Source organism: Micrasema longulum, unplaced genomic scaffold (genome assembly GCF_059751315.1).
Source record: "Micrasema longulum isolate JH-2025_06_02 unplaced genomic scaffold, ASM5975131v1 h1tg000570l, whole genome shotgun sequence".
Classification (NCBI taxonomy): Eukaryota; Metazoa; Arthropoda; class Insecta; order Trichoptera; family Brachycentridae; genus Micrasema; species Micrasema longulum.
The window spans coordinates 1,820,996-1,842,942 of NW_028277766.1; the positions used below are offsets into that span (position 1 = coordinate 1,820,996).

General features: G+C 32.0%; 1 protein-coding gene and 1 pseudogene across 1 annotated transcript in view; one reads left to right on the forward strand and one right to left on the reverse strand.

Annotated features, from left to right (window-relative positions):
* Rab23 (RAS oncogene family member Rab23) overlaps window positions 1-6,159 on the reverse strand; it is a 43,922-nt gene extending 37,763 nt beyond the window's left edge. Inside the window, exon 1 of the mRNA XM_088228199.1 lies at window positions 5,120-6,159. Within this exon, the coding sequence (XP_088084325.1) occupies window positions 5,120-5,152 (33 nt within the window). The 5' untranslated portion in view covers window positions 5,153-6,159. The remainder of the gene's footprint in view (window positions 1-5,119) is intronic.
* Window positions 6,160-21,187: 15,028 nt separating this feature from the next.
* On the forward strand, window positions 21,188-21,676 carry LOC148280557 (histone H2B pseudogene; annotated as a pseudogene).
* Window positions 21,677-21,947: the final 271 nt, after the last annotated feature.

Below are 21,947 nucleotides of genomic sequence, written 5' to 3' on the forward strand. Positions count from 1 at the left end.
TGATTGAATTCACGGTTTTGCTTTATATTTAAATTAATGATTATCAAGTACAAAAATGTATTTATTAACATTTATTTTATTAATTATTTTGTTTTTCGTATTGATTGTACATTTTTACTAATAATTTGCTTAAAACTGTTTTTATATTTACGTGTTTTAAGGCTAATTTTAAATTTTAAGTGGGTATTTTTTTTAATTAAAAAATAAAAAGGGCACATTTTCGTTCTAGTTATTTACCGAAGTATTTCGATTTTTGGGGCCATTTTCAACGAGCTGTAATTTGTTTTGTAATTATTGCATTGTATTGTAATTGTAATTAGAGTTGTAACCATTTTCAACGAGTTGTAACTCACTATTATAAAATGGGAATCATATTGGAGTAGAGTAGGGTTCGAACCTCAGACCGCTGATCAGTGAGTCCGCAACACTAGCCACGGGACCACAACCCGATTCGACCCGTATATGTAAGTATATTTTTACTATTTGTTCGGTATTATTATTGCGAATATGTAATTAATTCATATTTCTTTTGTAAATCTTTTGCGATAGCATTAATTTCTTCTGTTGTCATTTTCTAAATACTTTCCAAATCCTCGACTGTGGCATGTTCTTTTCATTATTATTCTACCCTCCCACGTTTTCCGCCTATCATTTTTTAGTGGCAGTTGTCGGATTAAGTTGTCATGGTTACCATTTCATGAATGGTAACAAAGACATATTAACGCGAGATAAAAAGACCGTCTTCTAAGAAGTGAATACACTGCAAATTTCACACAATTAAGCTTTACAAGATGTAGGCAATCGCGGTGCAAGCACTTCTAGAGGTTCGCGTACTTACTAACAATAGGTAGCGCTTGTGATAATCTTTCTCACAGTACCATTAATACGGAATGTTAACAAATTGTACTGATGTAGCTGTAGTAATGTCGGAAGAAGATACGCAGAAACAGATAGAAAAGACGTAGTCATCGGATTGTCAACAAACAAAACTGTCTGTGCCTCAACTCGTCTCTCGATGATGACGTTAAAAATTGAAAAAAAATAGCAAAGATACGCTGTTAAAAAATTCTCTGCGTTCCAGTATGGTGACGTCAGGTTACCCAACTTTAAGTCATGTTTTCAAGCCTTTGCAATAATTAATTTGATTATATCAAGTTTATTCTGTAACTGATTGTAAATGTTACTGAATTTATAAAATCATATAGCAGAAATTTACGAACAAAGAAGTGATAATGTTTTCCTGTACAAAACACTTAAAACTCTGCCTGTTCGAGGATTACTGTGGCTTTGCATCATTTTAAAACAATTTGATAGAAATACATTCAAAATTCCTCTCAAACGTAACCATAATACACGCTTCACGTATAGTTATGGTTTGGTAGTAACAAAAGTACGCAATCAGGTAATAGAAGTCTCAAATATTTAGAACCTAGCATTTTTAATTTATTGCCGAAAGAACTTAAATTTAACACACAATGTAACAAGAGCAACATGAGAGAGTGGCTACTTGATCAACAGTTTATATGTGAATAGTAGCTATTTGTAAATATTTAAATTTTTAAAAGGTGTAATCTGATTATTGACGATGAATCAATAGAACAAGTCTCAAGCTTCAGATATTTAGGAATTGATATATCCAACCATATAATTAAGAATAGTCCAGAAACCGTATACGCGCATCAAACAGAAGGTGACTAAACTACTCTTAAAATAGTAGTTTTACGTTTTGACCCATTAGTTTCTTTGAAGACGTCGCTCAGTACGCAACTCCCTATTTTAATTCAACTATGCCGTGTTGTGTTGCTTTAAAGTGTAGAAATACTGCTGGGATCTTTAAGAAACAGGATGGGATCACATTTCTTGTATAATTAGCAAATGCATGTGTTAGTAGCAAATGCATTACTTAAAAAATAATTATTTTTCCATTTGTCAGATTGTCAAAGAAAACAAAATGGACATTTTGTTAGTGTTGCCAGGGTAGTAAATTTTTTCACCCTACTTTGCTCATCTAATGAGAGAACTCATGAAAATAGGATCTCGGATTAAACAACGCCGTGGTGGACATTTGGCTGACATTATTTTTAAAACATAAAATATTATTTAATATGATATAAATATTGATGACTGTGTCAGACTCCAAGAAGACATAAATGCATTTCATACTTGGTGCAAAACTAATAACATGGAACTTAACATCGATAAATGCAAAATTATTTCATACCATAAATGTAAACATCCTTTTATTTTTGATTATAAACTTAATGGCCAAGTTCTTTCGATTGTCACCTCTATAAGAGATCTTGGAGTGATCCTAGATAATAAACTAACTTTTCTGGAACACTTTGATAATATAGTAAACAGATCCTTAAAAATTTTAGGCTTTATTAATAGAACTACGTCTGATTTCCAAAGTATGCTTACACTTAAAACACTTTATTGCTCTTTAGTTCGCCCTATTCTTGAATATGCATCTGTAATCTGGTCCCCTCATTATGCTGTTCATATCAAGCGCCTTGAATCAGTTCAACATCGTTTTATAAGAAAAATTGCATGGAAGATGGGATTGGAAAGAGGAGACTATTCATATTCTGATATGGAGAGGTTTTTAAGCATATCAAGTCTTGAAAAACGCAGATGCATTGCAGATATAATCTGCATGTATAAAATTATGAACTGTCTCATTGATGCCCCTGAAATTTTGCAAAAGATTCTTTTTAACGTTCCCACCCGTAGACTAAGAAATAATGAAATGCTTTTCCTCGGTCACTACAGGACCAATTATGGTGCACAGTCGCCTTTGCCCAGAATGATCAGGCGGGTGAACGATCATCAAGATCTTGATTATTATGGTGTAAGGATGTCTTTCTTTACAAATCAGCTAAAGAATCTGTATAGTTAGCCTATGCTTTTTACTTAATCTAAAAAATCTATCATCTGTCTTTGCTGCTTATTTCTGTTCCTTATATTTTTTTATTCCTTTGTAAAAATTTCTTTTAATTGTAATGTTTATAATGGACTTTGTCCGTAAATAAATAAATAAATAAATAAATAAATAAATAATAAAAATATCCGTTTTATGTAAAATAAAATTTGTTTTACATTTTAAGTTCAAAGTTTATAAATTCAATTACTCATATTAAATTACCCTTTAGTTATCTACTATGTTGTGTCAATCAATGTTTCCGCGGGCAAACTAAAATTTTAGAGAAATTAACAAACTGCTTTCTTTTTAACCTTACATTTTTGTTATGATTATATTGTTTCTCATCTGGCAACATTACGCGGCGATGGCAACATTACGCGGCGACTTCATGAATGCGCGCGATGAAAGAGGGGAGATTTCCGAACACAGTCCAATATATTCTAATATGATTCTACGCTCCTTCTGGACTATTTTTAATTATATGTATTCAACCATAATGACTTGAACAACGAAGTCCGAGATCAAGTCAACAAAGCCTCTCACTCTCAACAAAGTGTCAGGATGTCTAAAAGAGATCATATGGAAAAATAAAAACATGCGTATTGACTGCAAAGTTAGAATATTGAGACATGTGTGAGACCCATATTGACGTGTTCCGTAGAAACACGACTGGACACCGAGAGAACGAAGAACTTGCTAAAAACATCATAGATGAGGGTTCTCAGTAGCGCAATCACAAATAACTATCGGCGTGCTAATAAGCGACGCGATAACAATTTTTCACAATGGTTGTTTATCGTATTCACGATCACAATGCAGCATCCGTGAACACCTAATATTAATTGTCCAAATATTTACGTTTTGCGACGTATAATCCTGCTGCGCAATCACATATTTGAATCTCACCGGTGTAAATATGAAAAATATTCCGAAACTAATATTTTATTTATTTATTATTTATCATGCTATTTATTGCATTTAGCCGGCGGTTCGCAAGCCAAATGTCAAGAAAAGCAGTCGCCATATTAATTGTAATTTAATTTTCACTTTTTTGTATTAGATACTCCTCACTATTTTGCAAATGCAGTATATTGTATTGTTTTTTATAGTAAACGCCGATTTTTCAGATTTCAGAGGAAAACAAAAAACACACCCACACGAGCGTTGACTTAGAGATTACACACGCGTTGACTTATGACTGCGATAACTTAAGTATATTCATTATTGTTCATTGTGATCGCTCAAATGCTTAGCATGTTTTTAAGCACGTCGATAGTTATTTGTGATTGAGCTACTGATCGATTACCGAAAACACTGCGTGACCGGGTCAGTAATTACTTCATACGGGAAACGTGCGAAATCGAAGATATAGTGCACTGGAGCAGATCCCGTAGAAGATTCTGGAGAGACTACATAAATAGAATGAGCAGCAATAGACTGGTGTCCATAGCCGCCAAAGAATTGCCTTCCGGACGGCGCCCACCTGGAAGACCCTCTAAGCGGTGGAAGGATAGTTGGGCCTCATTAAGGGAAACTGAGTAGTCTAAGTAGAACAGATCGTCAGATTTACAAGAAGACAAAGAAGAAGAAATGTACAAAGACTGTTGACTTAATGCATTCTGTCAGTATAGCCTCGATATAATTGATGAACAATATCGAAACGAAATTTTTTTAAACATTTTACCAATGTCGGATGTATTGTTTGTGGACCGGACCATAATCAATAAAAATTTATTTTTTTAAATAACAAAATTAAAAGATACATATTTTTATGTATCGTATTATCGGCGTTATTATCTTTTTAACTTTTGGGATTTTAAAATTTCTCCGCGTGTGACATCACAAGTTCTCTTCGGTGAGTTCTGCTGATTGGCAAATTGACTTTCCGTAAACCGGAAATCCATCACAACACTTTTTATTATTTTTTTCATACATTTTCAGGAAACTTCGCAGTACAATTTAATGCTTTAATTGTTAAAGCGCGTAAGAAAACTTTTTAATTCCCCGTAGCACTGAACTTCCTCGTTGTTAATAATAATTTATCATTTGTCTGGCAAAAACTGGTATCGCTTTAAAACAAAATACGTACATTTTAAAAGATGTCGCTACCCTTTTCTCTCTTTGAGCTTCTTCTTACGACAATCGGTGAGCGAGTTAGCAGTTAGCAAATGTATGTAGGTACTTAATCTTGTTTACCTTTAGTGCAATTTCCAATTCTTCTTCCCTCATGTCTGCCTGGTGCCTGATACCTGGAGTCTGCTGGTCACTGAAGCTGTCTTCGTCTTCTGCAGATGTGTGAATAACACTTCATTGTTTTGCGCACTCCTTAATGCAATTCGCATCCATTGAATAGTAAACTTGTCCTGAAAAGGCACATCGCGTATTCTACAGACTCAGCAAAGACACGGCGCACAAACAATCCTCAAAATAACTTTATAAACTTTCATGATTGTTTTAAAACAACATGTAATTAACTTCGTACGTTTGGTGATTTATAAAATTTAGGTATTCTTGATCTTACTAGATTCTTATCCGTCGTCTGAATACCGAATAAATTACATCTAAACACGATCTAAAAGTTTTATGGTGTTAACATTGTTGGAGATTTCGAGTTTATTCACTGTGATACCGATATTTGAGTGTAATTGCCTATGATTACCCTAGGAATGTTGATAGCCGAACGGGATTTTTATTAGATCGATCGGCGGCTTGCAGGTATTATAAATTACGTTATGTGCCGAAGATAAAAATGCCAATACATACGCTTGAAACTTTATCTTGTTTGTTAAATCAATAATTCGAAGCGGACCAACATGGTGAAAAGATGCGATTAAAATCCTTCATGCATGATTCCTTCCATCTTTTGCGGAGACGTTCGTAGGTATAACTTGTTAAAAACAATGTTTTTGTATTTCTAATGGAGGCACCTGTCCCGGGGGCGACGGAATAAAAATTACTCGTTGATTCGGTGAACTTTCTGTCTCGCACTGAACTTTCTACGTGTTTTACCGTTCACATATTCCGTCATGGAGACCAACTCGACGCCGGCGAGAAGTTCCGAGTGGCTCAGCGCTCTGCGACGCTCTCGCGGATGGCACACGATACGCGATGTCCCTCGAGCATTGGAAGACGAGCGAGCAACAAGTGATTTATTGCGACTGATCGAAGAAGGAAATATCGAGAGAACCGCTAACCGGCGGGCGCAGGCACGCGGGCTGTCGTTGGCTGCGATCTCCACTCCACAACTCTCCACCGGTGATGGCATGAATAGCATTAGCATCGTGAATTCTTCATTAATTATGCAATAGAAATAGCAACGGCAAAAAGCCCTTGCTAATTTTAATATACGTTTTGTTTGCGTATGTGAATGTATAAACATATATAGAAAGCTAAATGTTTTTAAATATTTGTATACATGGTGTTCTTTAAACCCTGTCACATCCGAAACCACGATAATCAGTATGGAAAAGAAGACATATTAGCATAAAAACAATATTTAGAACGCAGAAATAATAAAAAACAAAGGGTTGCTTACTTCTGCAGGGGAGAAGCGAGGGGGGCGTGTACATGTGGTTGACGGTGTATCAGACTACCCTCCCTCCAACCCCTCTACCTTTTTTCAACGATTTATCAAACAACATAGAATATTTTCATAATTTAATCAGAACATGTTTGTCCTAATCGGTGCATATTAAAATGCTTATTAAAATGTATGTCGTGTTGGTTTTATATTTTTGTGCAACAACTATTGTGAAGGTGTATAGTGGGTTTTGCATGTTGGTTTAATTGGTGTCCTGGCGAAGAGACGGGTACGTCTCGAAACCGGTAGACATAGAAAAGTCGGTAAGTGGTTATATACAAATATTTAATAACATTTAGTAAAATATTTGACCACAAAGTTTATGCTTTAAATATTAATAATATATACATATATAGAATGTTTTGAGTTTGTCCAAATTTTTGTAGACAATGACTGAATTTAACTCTCTGGGGAGCTGTTGATATTAACATATTACAACAGAGATGAAGAACATTTTAGAGAAGGTAATATAGCAGTCTAGGCATCTACAGGGCTCACGAACTGTTGTTGGCAGGTGTAAGTGGCCACTATACGCACTGTGTAACATTCACCATTCTACCTAAATTTGAACATCCATATTCCTTTAACTCTTTCATTTGTTGATGTTTGTGAAGTTAAAGAGCTGAAACCTTTATTTATGCGGGTAAGATTCGTGTAGTTGTCTTATTTCACCTACATACTAGGCAAAGCCTGAAAATTTTTTTTTTAAATTTCTATACTTCTTCATGGACCAGGTGGATTTAACAAACATCAACAGATGAAAGAATCGAAGGAATATGGATGTTCAAATTCGGTAGAAAGGTGAAGCAGATACGAGTATTAGTTTAGCAATAGCATTATATCATATATTTCATATTTATTCATATTTTTTGCTTACAAACTATAATTAATAATAAAAATAAAGTGACCTCACTGGGGTTTTCCGTGCCGAGGACACTTAAAAATATACTTTTTTAAAATTACATTTGAGAATAAACAAAGAAGACTAACTTAAAAAAACGAAGATAATTAACAAATATTTAGACAGTTTTAAAAACAAGGGATTTATGTACATCTATATTACTTATGTTACAAAACACACAATTAAAATAACAAAAACCTAACATAAGCTATGCACTTGTGGAGCAGTTGATTCAATATTGGTATGGGAGAATGAGACAATCCATTTTACTTCTACCTAGCTCCACTATCTATTTTTTTATAGCATTTTTAAACATGCTCTCGTTACTAATTGTTTTAATAGATAGTGAAAGTAGGTTATAGATTTTAATTGAATAATACTCAAAATCCCTTTGTCCGAAAGTGGTTTTAGTTTGTATTTGTTTAAGTTGTCTATGTGTTGAGGATCTAGTGATTATATTATTTGTATGTGATGTATTTGTGAAGGTTATGTCTTTCATTAGAGTAAGAGTAGTTTTTGAAATATATGCTAATAACAACAGAGATGAAGAACATTTAAAAGAAGGTAATATGGAAGTCTAAGCATCTACAGGGCTTATGACCTGTCAATGGCTGGTTTAAGTGGCCACTTTACAAACTGTGTAACATTCACCATTCTGCCTATATTTAAACATCTATATTCCTTCAATTCTTTCATCTGTTGATGTTTGTGAAGTTAAAGTTGAATCCAGTCCTTGTCTACAAAAATTTGGACAAACTCAAAATATTGTTGATAAGAAGATGGTCCATGAAGAAGTATAGAAATTGAAAAAATAATATTTTTAGGCGTTGCCTAGTATGTAGGTGAAATAATTCAATTAGATGAATCTCACCCGCATAAATAAAGGTTTCAGCTCTTTTACTTCACAAACATCAACAGATGAAATAATTGAAGGAATATAGATGTTTAAATATAGGCAGAATGGTGAATGTTACACAGTGTGTAAAGTGGCCATTTAAATCAGCCATTGACAGGTCATAAGCCCTGTAGATGCCTAAACTTCTATATTACCTTCTCTTAAATGTTCTTCATCTCTGTTGTAGTATGTCAATATAAACAGCTCCCCAGGGAGTTGAATCCAGTCCTTGTCTACAAAAATTTGGACAAACTCAAAATATTGTTGATATGCTAATAAATTTCGCATGCTAATGAAATAAGATCAGATTAGCAATAATTCGCATGCGTACTCTTCCCCGTCGTCTTGCGAAGCCCCGCGACCCGCGGCAGGTGAGGCGAGGAAACGAGAGAACACAACAGGTAGAATGGGAAACAAAAAATGGCGGAGTGTGTGTTGCCAGAGCTACATGCACACACATACACACACCGCACAACGAGAGAGCTGCTAAACACACACGCGAGCCTTCAAGCTCCGAGGGAAGGAAGCTATGTTCAGGCCGCTCTTCCGTCTCCCTCGTACGCGCTCTGGGAGAATGTCAGATTAATGCAGATTTTAATCCGACAGTCGTACAAATCGCCATTAAAAAACAAACGGATCGCTTTTCCTAAGATCTCTCATTGGAATATCAACTTTAAATATTTTATGTTTCAGTTCCGCGTTTTTTTTTTCAATGACAACTAAATAATTTTCATGAAAAAGAGATTGCGAAAATTAAAAAAAAAGATTTTTATTTATTTTTACATTTGATACATCATTTTATGTAATATTCCCAGGGTGTTTTTGGAAAAACCCGTTTAGGGACAATATGGAAATATGTTAACATATTACAACAGAGATGAAGAACATTTTAGTAACCTGTTCTTTCGAAAGCGTCTAAGAAAAACCATGTAAAAAAGGGTTTCGGTGTACTGACTATAAATGTATTGTTTATAACCTTTTTTAATTTTTCAAATAAACATTTATATATTTTTTCCGTGAAGTGGTTAAATTCTGCTTTTGTACATAATCGTTAAAGCGTAAATATGTATTTTTCCAAAATATCGATTATTAATATTTTTTTTAGTAAGTATTATTCTCCTTCTTCTGCAGCTATCATAAATATCCCTACATATTATATACAGTGAAATCTGTTGTAGGGAAATATCACGTTTTTTTTACATTTTTAAAGCAATATTTCAAGTTAACATATTACAACAGAGATGAAGAACATTTTAGAGAAGGTAATATAGAAGACTAGACATCTACATGGCTTATGACCTGTCATTTGCTGGTTTGAGTGGCCACTTTACACACTGTGTAACATTCACCATTCCGCCCATATTTGAAGTTTATGTTTAGGAAGTTTATGTTTGTGAAGTTAAAGAGCTGAAACCTTTATTTATGAGGGTGAGATTCGTCTAATTGAATTATTTCACCTACATACTAGGCAACGCCTGAAAAATTTTCAATTTCTACACTTCTTCATGGACCAGGCGGATTTATCAACAATATTTTGAGTTTGTCCAAATTTGTATTTATTTATTATTACTGAAATCAAACAGTCTTCGATATGTACAAGATATAAAATAACAGCTTTAAAAAATAAGACCAATAGACACATTATATACGCTACAAATACCGATAAAAATATCTGTTTTTTTTATTAATTTTTCACGCATTTTATAAAAGTTTAGAAGTAAAGATGTTTTTTGTTGATATTTCTTGATTAAACTCCATAGTTAAATATCAATGAAACCTCTTGGTTAAGTTTTAATATTTTATTATTTTGACTAAGGAGCGCTTTCGCCTAAGTAGGCATCTTCATGACTGGTGAATTTGTTTGCTCGTTGGTCAAAATAATAAAAGAGTGAAACTAACAACAACAACAACATTCCCTTTCTGCACATAATGGTGCATAGGGCACTGCATTGGTACACTAATCACAGTGTATCTCGATCATTTTTTATTACATGAAGGTAAGATGATCAGTCTTACGCTTCAGGTACCAGTCCAACGACGATGAAATATTCTGATGTGAAAACACCCTACTAAAACTAAACCAAGAAGTTTCATTGATAATTTTATTTATAATTTTATCAAAATCATAAAAAAAGAAGCTGTAAACGAGAGAAAAAATTGTATGAGAAATGAAATGGATTTATTATAACTAATTGTATTTTCAAAATCAACATGGATTTTGTGGAGAAATGTTTTCGTATTTATAAATGTATATTTTTTTAAAAATACGTTACTAGAAAAACGCGACGTGTTTGACCTTGATAGTTGTGACGTCAACATTCGTGACAATGTTCTAAACAAATTTAAATGGTCGGGAACAAATAAATATAAATCGTGACGTATTATGGGCGTGGCCAATGGAATGACCGTTTTTGCAGGAACTCAAAATTAAAAATTAAAAAATATTTTTTATTCTACTAATAATTAACATTTTATTAATGCTAGATACTAATAAGTAACAAAAAAATATTTGTTAACAGGACCTTTAAGTAGACCTTTAAGTATTAACAATATTTTGAGTTTGTCCAAATTTTTGTGAACAGAGACTGGATTCAACTCCCTGGGGAGCTGTTAATATTAACATATTACAACAGAGATGACCAACATATTAGATAAGGTATATAGAAGTCTGCCCATATTTGAACATCTATATCCCTTCAATTCTTTAATTTGTTGATGTTTGTGAAGTTAAAGAGCTGAAACCTTTATTTACAGCCAATGACAGATCATTAGCCCTGTAGATGCCTAGACTTCTATATTACCTTCTCTAAAATGTTTTTCATCTCTGTTGTAATATGTTAACTTTAAGTATTATTTTAAAAACGTAAAAAAAACGTGATATATCCCTACAACAGATTTCACTATATATAATATGTAGGTATATTTATGATAGCTGCAGAAGGAGAAAATAAATAAAAAAACATAATACTTACTAAAAAAAATATTAATAATCGATATTTTTTAAAAATACGTATTTACGCTTTAGCGATTATGTACAAAAGCAGAATTTAACCACTTAAGGTAAAAAAAAGATATTAATGTTTACTTCAATAATTGAGAAAGCTAATATTCAATACATTTATAGTCAGTACACTGAAAACTCTTTTTACATGGTTTTTATTACACGTTTTCGAAAGAACAGGTTACAAAAATTTAATTTAAACTTTTATTAATCAACGCGTAATAGTAATATAATTATAATATTTGTTAATGAAATCCCCTACATTGCTTTTTTACTTAGCGTATAGTATCAGTGGAAAGGTGGCTAAATATGATATGCCACTTTTTATTAATTTTGAAGAAGAGCAATAATTTGAAAGTTTGATTGGCTTCAAGGCTAATTCTAGTGTGAATTGATCCATTGAACATTTCGCTACTTAAATTCAAAGGGATTACAAATCGTGACATGAGTTTTTTTCAATAGAACCAATCGATGTTTTTAACATGATTGATTTATTAGTTCTATTTAAAATCGTTAATTCAGTATTGGACAACCCTGAAATTTTGGCCCTCATTGGTTTTAAAGTACCAGTTAGAGTGACTAGGCTAGTTCAACTTTATCACTGCAACAATCATACCTCAATATATTCTAGCAATTCAGTACTGAATCGTCTACATGCGCTGGGTAATAAACATTCGGATTTAGGTGACATATTTTTATTGAAATTTCCAGCTTATAAACAATTACTTGTAAAACATTTTAGTGTGGAATCAATATTTTAATTATGTTCTTTCTAAGTAAGCATTGAAAACGTTGTTACTGTAAATACTCCACTGTAAATACTTATGTATGTATGTAATGTAAAAGGTACTTGTACCGTTAGTTCTTGGAAAAATAAAAAATAAATATATAAAACATTAGTTTTTGTTTTTTACTTTTTATATTTATGTTTTTATTTATTTGCGTTTTTTAAAGCTGTATCTAACTTATTATGGAGTTTTGTGCTAACTATTACCCAGAAAGCTCTGAAGTTTGCCACCAAAACGCAAAATGCCAAAACGGCTATTCTGCGATTTGGGTCATTTATATGGCAAAATCCATAGGGAGCTTAACCAATAGGGAAATATAACCAATTTAAATCTAATTTTTGCAACAAAACGAAATTTCTAGGTTTTAGAATTTATGCAGCGTTTTGTTTCTACAGATTTTTTTTTCACCATGGCATAAATACGAGTATATAATATCGATGCTGTCTTCATTATTATCCATATACATATATACATATGTATAAACTTAATAGTGATGCATAATTATCTGTAAATATATATTTTAGCTTTATTATTATGTTTATTAAATTACATATTCTACCATATATGTAGATGTGTTACAATCATTACTTTATTGTATTATTTTGTATTTACTTTTACTTTCAATTAATTACCGAATTGAATTATAATATTACTATAAATTATTAATAACATATTGCCATGTATTATCGTATAACTTTTTGATAAATTTGTATTATTTATACTTTTCTATTATTATTTTGTATATTGTTTTGATTTTTTTGTATATTGTTTAATATGTTAATAAATGTTTTTGGTTTATATATAGAAGAGTCACGACTTAACACGGAACTTTTTAACAAGTCAGGACATAAAAAAATATAATTGTGCTCTATGATAAAATTGTGTGTTTTGTGCATTAAATAAATAAATTTAATTGTTTTTCTGATCATCCTCATGGGCACTAGGCAGGTACTTAGATACCATTTATTTGTGCGCCACCAAGCGAAGCATAAGAGCACATTTTTCTGTTATAGTAATAAAATTAATATTAATATGAATGTTTGCGCAATACGAGGTTATTTTTGACGATTAGTTAGTTCCTACTCAGGAACAAGTAACAAGCAGTAATATTAAGAATATGTGCTATAATTTACCCACACAACTAGGTAGGCACTGGGTACCTACTCGAATGAAGTGAACAACCTTCAGATAATTACCAATCTCGCAACGTAGGCACTATTTAGGAACCCGTAAATTAAGTACCTAAACCCCAACAAAATATTCATATTTATTTATTTTGATTGGGAAACGTTAATGTAAATTTATGTACAAAACTCAGAGTAATAATGCGTAACCTAGAGAGAAGCCCTTACACTATGTTTCATAGAACGCAAGCGATGTTGGTTTGTTGGTTAGCAACAAATTGGTAGCCATTTTGTTTTATTTGACAACATAAACATAACGGTTCGATCGGATGCTTTTGTAGCTTGGATATTTACGTTATAATAAATAAAAATCGACTATGGTGAATTGCAGTATGTTTGGTTGCAGCAGTAGGAGCGTCAAAGGTATTAAAGGAGTCAGTTTTCACAAGTTATTGATTCAGAATATTTTCCCATGATTTACATTGATTTTTGGCATTTGTTGTCCTGGCACATGTATTATGTTGCTTAAAAACTTTCCTTATATCAACATATTTACTTCCGATACAATTTTTTTCTTAATTTAAATGATCAATTTGTGAATTAAAGTGAGTTTACTGATGATAATGACAGTTGATTATGGGCAATATGTGTGTTTGAGTTTTTATCGAGTAGAGGTCGATTCAAATTTTTCTCGAAAATAGCAACGTTAACCTTGAAATTGCATCCAAAATGACGTGTCTAAATTTCAGGCCGGTACGACTCGACATTTCGGAGATGTGACGGACAAACAAACAAACTCAACACAGGACTTTGGTTCAATGGAGTTGGGATTTATGTATCAATAAATATAACATAAATACATTGTGAATAAAATGAATAAATCAATTTAAAAAATAAACACAAACATTTATTTTCAGTTTTATAAAATAAATATAGGTGAATTATAGAAAAATAGATTGAAATAACCCTGCAATGATAAATTCACTGGTACATATTTAAAAGTAATTACAATGCAAATGAATATCCATTTGGCAAATCTCGACCTGAGTACGCCCTATTGTCTTGCTGCGAACTGTAGACTTTAAACTATACCAGTGGTTTAATGTTTTGTAATTCCTTAGTAAGAAGATTGAAGGATCTTTCCCTGGACATTCACGCTTCAGCGTAACACTGGTCACATTTCCTTTCTGTAACAGACGGTCAAGAAACGCTGCATGTATTTTATCAATGCATCATCAGGTGCTGGGATTTTAATTTTAAATAAAGATTTGATGACGGCTAAATACTCCAATAGGTTTAATATTTTTTAATTTTTTTTTTAGGTTTTTAATTTTTATGTTTTTTTTTCATTATGTATTTTTGTTTAATTTAATTTAGTACGTACTATTATTTAGCATATGATTTATTGCTCCTATTTCTTATATTTCTTACTATAGTATTGAGTGAGTTTTTAGAATACATATCTCAATTATCATTTCAATTATGCTTTTATATATATATTCTTTTTCTGTTGATTTAAATGATACTCTTACTTTGTTTTTTTTAATACTACTATATTTTACTATTATTTAGTTGATTTTAATGATACCACTATTTTGTATATTTGATTATGTGTGATTCTTAATTTGTATAATTTATATTTTATTACATTTACCTTTTTTTCTAGATTGTTATTCTATGTCACAATTTGATCTATTTAATTTTACTGTGTATTTTTATTGTTATTTATTGTGGCTTGACACGGGCATAGCCTAAAAAGCCTTAATAAGTTCATAAATATTTAATTTTGTAATTTTGAATGAATGAATAAATAAATAAAAAATATTTTACATTTTACCTATGTTTAAGTACCTACTAAGTACCCAGTATCGTAATGATCATAAAACAACGTCGAAAGTGCGAAAAATGCGGCATTTTTCTTTTATTTGTTTCTTGAAAAGGTCATATATTATTCCAGGTTTGAAAAAAAAAATATTTATATGACTAACCCAAATACCATATTATTTACTTTTGTACTTATTAAGTTGTGTTGAATTTTTTACCGCTCTTATGTAAAGCTGAAGAAAATCTCAGATATAATGTTTGAAAAACGTCACTCGAATCCAGGTTTCGTGTCTACCTATGCGTTAAGTCCCGAAAAGCCTCAAGCCAAGTTCAAGGCAAGCACCTTTTATAATTTATATTTTAGGTAAGTACCCACCTACCAGTGCGAACAGTGATTTTATTTACAGGTAAGCTATTAAAAAATATGATAAATTTGTTCCTACATAGTACATAATATAAAATAAGCAATATCGCTATTTTTTTTGTGGTTCTATGTGATACGACAACATCTCTCATCCATGAAATCAACTCAAACGACGATTATTATTAACTTCGTGACATATTATATTATGTAGCTATATTCACCATTATTTTAATACGAAACTTGCTAATTTGGTCGGCTAAATGCCAAAAACGGCCACGTCGAGCGTCACATGTCCCGCGATATAACTGCACTAAAGTAATGGTGGTCATATGTCAACTGTATCGTCTCAAAGAAAAATAGCCCTTAAGAAATAATGTTTGAAATACTGTTTTAGAAAACGGGAATCTTCGAATGATTTGTGTAATCAGCAAGCTTACTCTAGGAGAAAAAAACCACGACTGGGTTTAATGTGTTCAAAATTTAGTACAGTAAAACCTCGATATAACGGACTTCTATTTAACGAACTTCGGTTAAAACAGACAAAAAATCCGGTCAAATTTAAAAAATAAAATTAAAAACGTCCTTTTAAAATGATACATGCTTAAATTCAAGTGTCGCCGCATGTAAACAATTTTTAGCCGCCATGATAATGACGTCATACGTCTAGCACCAGAATTTGAGACATTATGCCTTCCTGCTCAAAGACTGCACCTAGCCGGAGTTATAGTATTTTAGGGGATTCCCCGATAGAATAACGCGCATGTTTCGAACTATATTATACGCATTTTCGTAATTTTAGAGAGTTGATTATAAAAAAACAGCAAACTTCAGAAGTGCAAACAAAACTTGATTCCTTTTTCACAGCAGAATTACCGAAAGCAAGTGAAGTGCGTCGATACAAACAGCAACATCACTTCACGACGAGTGCCCGGAGACAATAAATAGAATTTTGTTTGTGATTTGTATTGTTTTTTGTATTGTTTATCTAAATACAGTGTACATTAGAGTGAGCCGATGATATATGAAGTTTTTTTATTATTTTAGACATCAAGGAGTCTAAAAAGTCGCATTTTTGATGACATTGAACGTAAAAATTATTTTAAAAAATATTCCCCACTACTTTTGGCCCTCAACGGAGGTTTAAGGCTTATTACTGTCTGAACATCTTGTTAATTATGTATAGGTATATTGATAAAATATTTTTTGTTAGAAAAGATATAACTTAATCACATTACAAATTCGAACACGTTTTAAAACTACCGAAACGCAAAAAGTTTACACTCCGCGGAACTGATTCCGTTGAGCGCCTGGCTTATAATGACAAAAACGCTGGTTCATTAAAACAATGCTACCCATTTATTACAAAACAAAGTGCAACTCACACCCTTAGATGCTTATTTAATGAGGTTTAGCGCACATTATAAAATTTAATTCGACTGATTTTCTTACTTAAATACGAAATGACAACCGGTTTGCCGCAAAAAATCGACTTTTTCGAAAACTTCAAGCTCTGGTTGAGGGCCAAAAGTAGTATCGAATATTTTTTTGATATTTTTTGCATTCCGAGTAATCCAAAATGCAACTTTTTTGACCCCTTTCATTTCAAAATTCGTAAAAAAAAATATCGGCCCACCCTAGTGTACATATTGTCAAAAAAAGTTTTTTTGATTTATTTTAAACCTATTTTTATATAACGGACTTTCGTCTTTAACGGACACTCCTCCCAATTGGTCCGTTACATCGAGGCTTTACTGTATATTTATTTGTATGAATAAATAAGTTTGAAAAATCGACTAGTTTCATGGTTCCTCACTGCTGGTACTAGGCGCGTTTAATTAATATTTTTATTTATATTTTGAGAAAAATACAAACGGTGACAATGCTTTATAAGAAATAATAATTATTTGTTTGTTTTTCTGTAAATCAAGTTAGTAGTTAAAGATTGTCAAATATAATGGTAAGCTGCGCATAATCGCTTATATAGACGATTCGCCCCTGCCATCTACATCATGCATTATATAATAAAATATCTTCATAAAAAATCAGATTGCATTTGAATAGACCAGTTGAAAAAATCACAAGCTTCGTAGCGTGTTCAGTTCAGCGTTCATGCAACCATTAATAATAATTAATAAATTCCACGGAGAATAACGGAACACAAATAATAATAAAGATTTCGTTTCTATCCGATTCACTGGAGATAATATTTTGCGACTGCATTTATTTTATGGAAGATATTCACGCACACGCAAGACGTCGCATTTTTCGACCTACTGACCTTGAAATTTTATGAATTATGGTGTCTCGGGTCTCAACACTCGTGTTTTAAATAACAAAGCGCGGAGACATACCTACAGCATAATCATGTACACGAAAACCATAAAAATGATAATTTTCATGACCTACTCTTTGGGTTCCGCAGTTGGACGGGCATCTACCTACCTAATTTGGTAAAATTATAGCGTTTAAAAACCAAAGGCCACTCCTCTTATCAAACCTTCTCTCCGTAATACCTGGGTATTTTTTTTTCATTCAATTTTATTTTTCAACAGTCTTAAGCCCTAATAAATTGGCATTAATGAGTAGTACTTAATTCAAACATTCTTAAAATCTACTTAAATTAACAAAGTGTATAATTAACAAAAGGTATGTAAATAGCATAATCTAGGCGGAAATTATAATAATAATAATAAATATTGTAAGCTTGACATATGTAATAACGGCGAAAACATGAAGTCTGAAAGATGCATAAAATAACTGGGAGTAATCATTGACTGTCAACTTAAATGGACTAATCATCTTGAAGTAATTGTTAATAAACTAAGATATTTAACCTATGTGTTCAAAAGACTAAATATTTACGCCCAGATAAATACGATTAAAATGGTATATTATGCACTTGTACAATCATCGCTTTCCTATGGAATAATTGGATGTGGGGGAACTTACAACAATCATATTAAACCATTAGAAACTGTTCAAAAATTTATATTAAAAATAATGCTTTACAAAAATCGCACTTTTCCCTCTTTCCAATTGTTCCAAGAAGCTAAACTTTTAGATCTAAGACAAATATGTTGTTTTCAATGTTTAAAATACATATTTAAGAACCAAAATTCACAAGTAATTCAAATAGATCAAGTCAAAGAAGGAATCGTGTGTTGTTTTTCTGTTTTCATCTATTGAGTTTAATATTTCATTTGTTGGAGCACTTTAACTTTTTCGAAACAAATCTAGTCCATTTTTGAACCCATTGAGACTACACATTGAGATCAGCTCTTGTGGCAGCTTATTCCAACCATCAACAACCCTATTGGTCAGGAAATGCTTAAGTGGATTAAGATTGAATTTTGTTTTCTCCAGCCTGAGACTGTGGCCTCGAAGACGAGCATCTTGTTTAAGCTTGAACATGGGATCCAAATTTGGGCAGCTATAGTGACTGTTGAGCATCTTGTATGTCTCTATCAGGTCACCCCTTTCTCGCCGTTATTTATTTTACGGAAACAAACAGTCGACAATGATATAATAACATTAAAAAAATACGGTTTAAGGACAGACCAGCGAAGTTTCTAATTAAAAATCATACATACTAAATTGTGGTACAACAAAAGGGTGTGTTTATGTGTATTTGTATGAGAGTAAGTGTAAAAGTGTATTTTTATGTATGTGGGAGTAAGTGTTCTGGTGTGTAAGTGTGAGAATCATTAAATAGCAAGTGGGATCGTATCACAGCCAGAAAGAATCAGTCTTAATTTATTTTTAAATAAATTAAATTGTTATGTCCGCTTATTGTGCATATGTACTTTAATTTTAAAATATGGTATTATTTTTTGGAAAAACTCTTCTAATGTACGGGTATTTTTAAAATTCAAAAAAGGTTGATTTAATTACATATGTCTTCAAGTACCAAAATAAGTACTTTGGCGGACTTATTTCTAAAAGCAATATCTTCCAGCCAACCAAAAAACAGATTGGTTAAAAGAAGAGTTGGTCAAAAAAAAATTATAAAACGAATATATATATCAAAAGATATACATGAAAATAAATCTAATTAATTCAAAATAAAAGCTGTTTTTTAATGGGGAGGTATGAAAGGATGGGGAATGTGGAATCAGATAATTAGTTCGGAACGAGAGAGAAAGAGAAACCAAGGGAAAAAAGGGGTAAAAGTATATATTTTAAAAAACAATAAAATACAGGGAGGTCCGGATTCTAAGGATATAATAAAAGATGTGTCAGGAAAAGGTGTAAATGCTGATTTTTTATAATACTATTAAAATTGACATATTTTAAAGTAAATTTACACATGAAAAACACAAAAGAGATTATAATATTAACAAGACTGTGTCGATTCTGTAGGGGAGAGAAGGGTATTGACGTACTGTGTCTAATGCCGTACATGAGATTTCGTGGGGAAAGAACTGCCCAATAAACTAATTTCCTGTCACAACATGATCATGTACATGTCACAACATGATCATGCACACACATGTAGGTATCATATTTTACTAAATCGCTCAGTCGGAAGCAGCGTTCGGTAGTGAGTGCAGTTTTTTTTTGTTTTAAGCTCCGCGACTATAAAAAATATATAAAAGTATCATATTTATTACATTGTTTTTAATTGAATCTTTTTAATTTTAATTCTACGTACATCCTTTTAATGAGCGAGCATGAAAAAAATAGTTAAATGTTTCTATAATTGTAATAAAGTGTAATTTTACATTTTGGTAGAGCTAGTCAACTAATACTGTAGAAATACGTTATTACACGCTTTTGGTGTATTTATTTCAGATGCCATCGTGTTTTCAGCGAAAAAAGAATTCCCTTCCACTTGTACAATATTACCTTCTACTATTAACTATGGGAAAAATTCGTACTACAAGAGTTTTGAAAAACAAAATTTAACGAATATTTGACACATAATAGTACTTCTAACTAAACTTTTCTAGTTTATTTTTTTATTTTTTGTTTTGATTTATTTAATTAAAAGTACACATAGATAAAAAATTATAATAAGAAAAATACATATTAATTTCATAAAAAAAAACATACATATAAATCAAATTTAAACACATTACTTATAGACAATTAATATAAAAAACTCTCGATTAAGAGCCAATTTCTAATTTTATTCTTGTAACATATATTATTAAATCGAAGGTCAGTAGGAATTAAATTAAAAATGTAAGGTACAATAAAATTTAATGTTCAATTTATGCTTCAATTTTTATTACTATGGGTATGTTTTCTAATTATTAATAATTATGTCTCATTTCTTAACTATTAATGGTATATTTTCTAATTTATATTAATGCTTCTATTTTTATTATTACCTGCATATTTTCTTATTTATATTATATTATTTTGAATTTTTTGATATCATTATTTTATTTTTTAAAGCATTATTTAATGCAATGAAAAAAAAACACGTATAAAAGAAGGTCCTTTCTAAACACAGGAATTTCTTAGCTAAGAAACCATGTAAAATTTTAAAACTGTGAAATATATAAATAAATAAATAAATAAATATTCTACTGCCGTATTTAGTATTAACTTTAATTAGTTATAAAATTGTATTTAAGGACCCCCAATTCTTGTTCTGCTATGAATATTATAGTTTTCATACAATATAAATTGGATTCTTGCATAGTTATACGGCTGTACTCCTTCCTTCCCCTAATAATGACGGAACTATTTTTTTTTCTACGTAGGTACCTAAGTACCTATTCATCGTAGGAATATTTTTAAATTTAACAATATAATTCATAATAAAACAATTGACACCATTAGGATTAGCTTCCGCTGACACTCCATAGAAATGCCTCGTAAAAAGGCGTCTAAAAAGTCGAAAATTGTACAGAAAACCATCCCCGAGGGAGGCAAAGGGAAGTCAAGGCGCAAGAGAAAGGAAAGCTACGCCCTGCACATCTACAGGGTGCTGAAGGGAGTCCAACCCGACCTGGGCATTTCGAATAAAGCTATGCTCGTGATGAACAGCTTCGTGAACGACATCTTCGAACGGGTTATGTCGGAGGCATCCAGTCTCGCCCACAACAGCAAAAGGTCCACCATCACAAGTAGAGAGATCCAGACCGCTGTCAGACTCCTGCTGCCCGGAGAACTTACGAAGTATGCCATCCTGGCAGGCACCAAGGCTGTCGCCAGATTCACCTGCTCCAAGTTAGATGACAAGACCTAACTTATATGCCCATATCTGTATTACCTATATTTTAATACCTTCATGCCCTTTTTTCAAATAAAATTTTAAAACATTAAGGTAATTTGTGATATGTAAATAATTTATTTCTTCTTCTTCTTATGGTTCCTCTCTCCGATGGAGGTTGGAAATCATCGTTGCGATTCTTACTTTGTTGGCAGCTGCCCTGAACAAGGACTGAGTGCTGCAATAGAACCAGTCGCGCAAGTTCTTAAGTCAAGAGATGCGCCTTCTACCTGCACTGCGTCTTCCTTCAACCCTTCCCTGTAGAATGACTTGTAAAATTTTATATTTTTCACCTCTCATCACATGCCCAAAGTACTCAAGTTT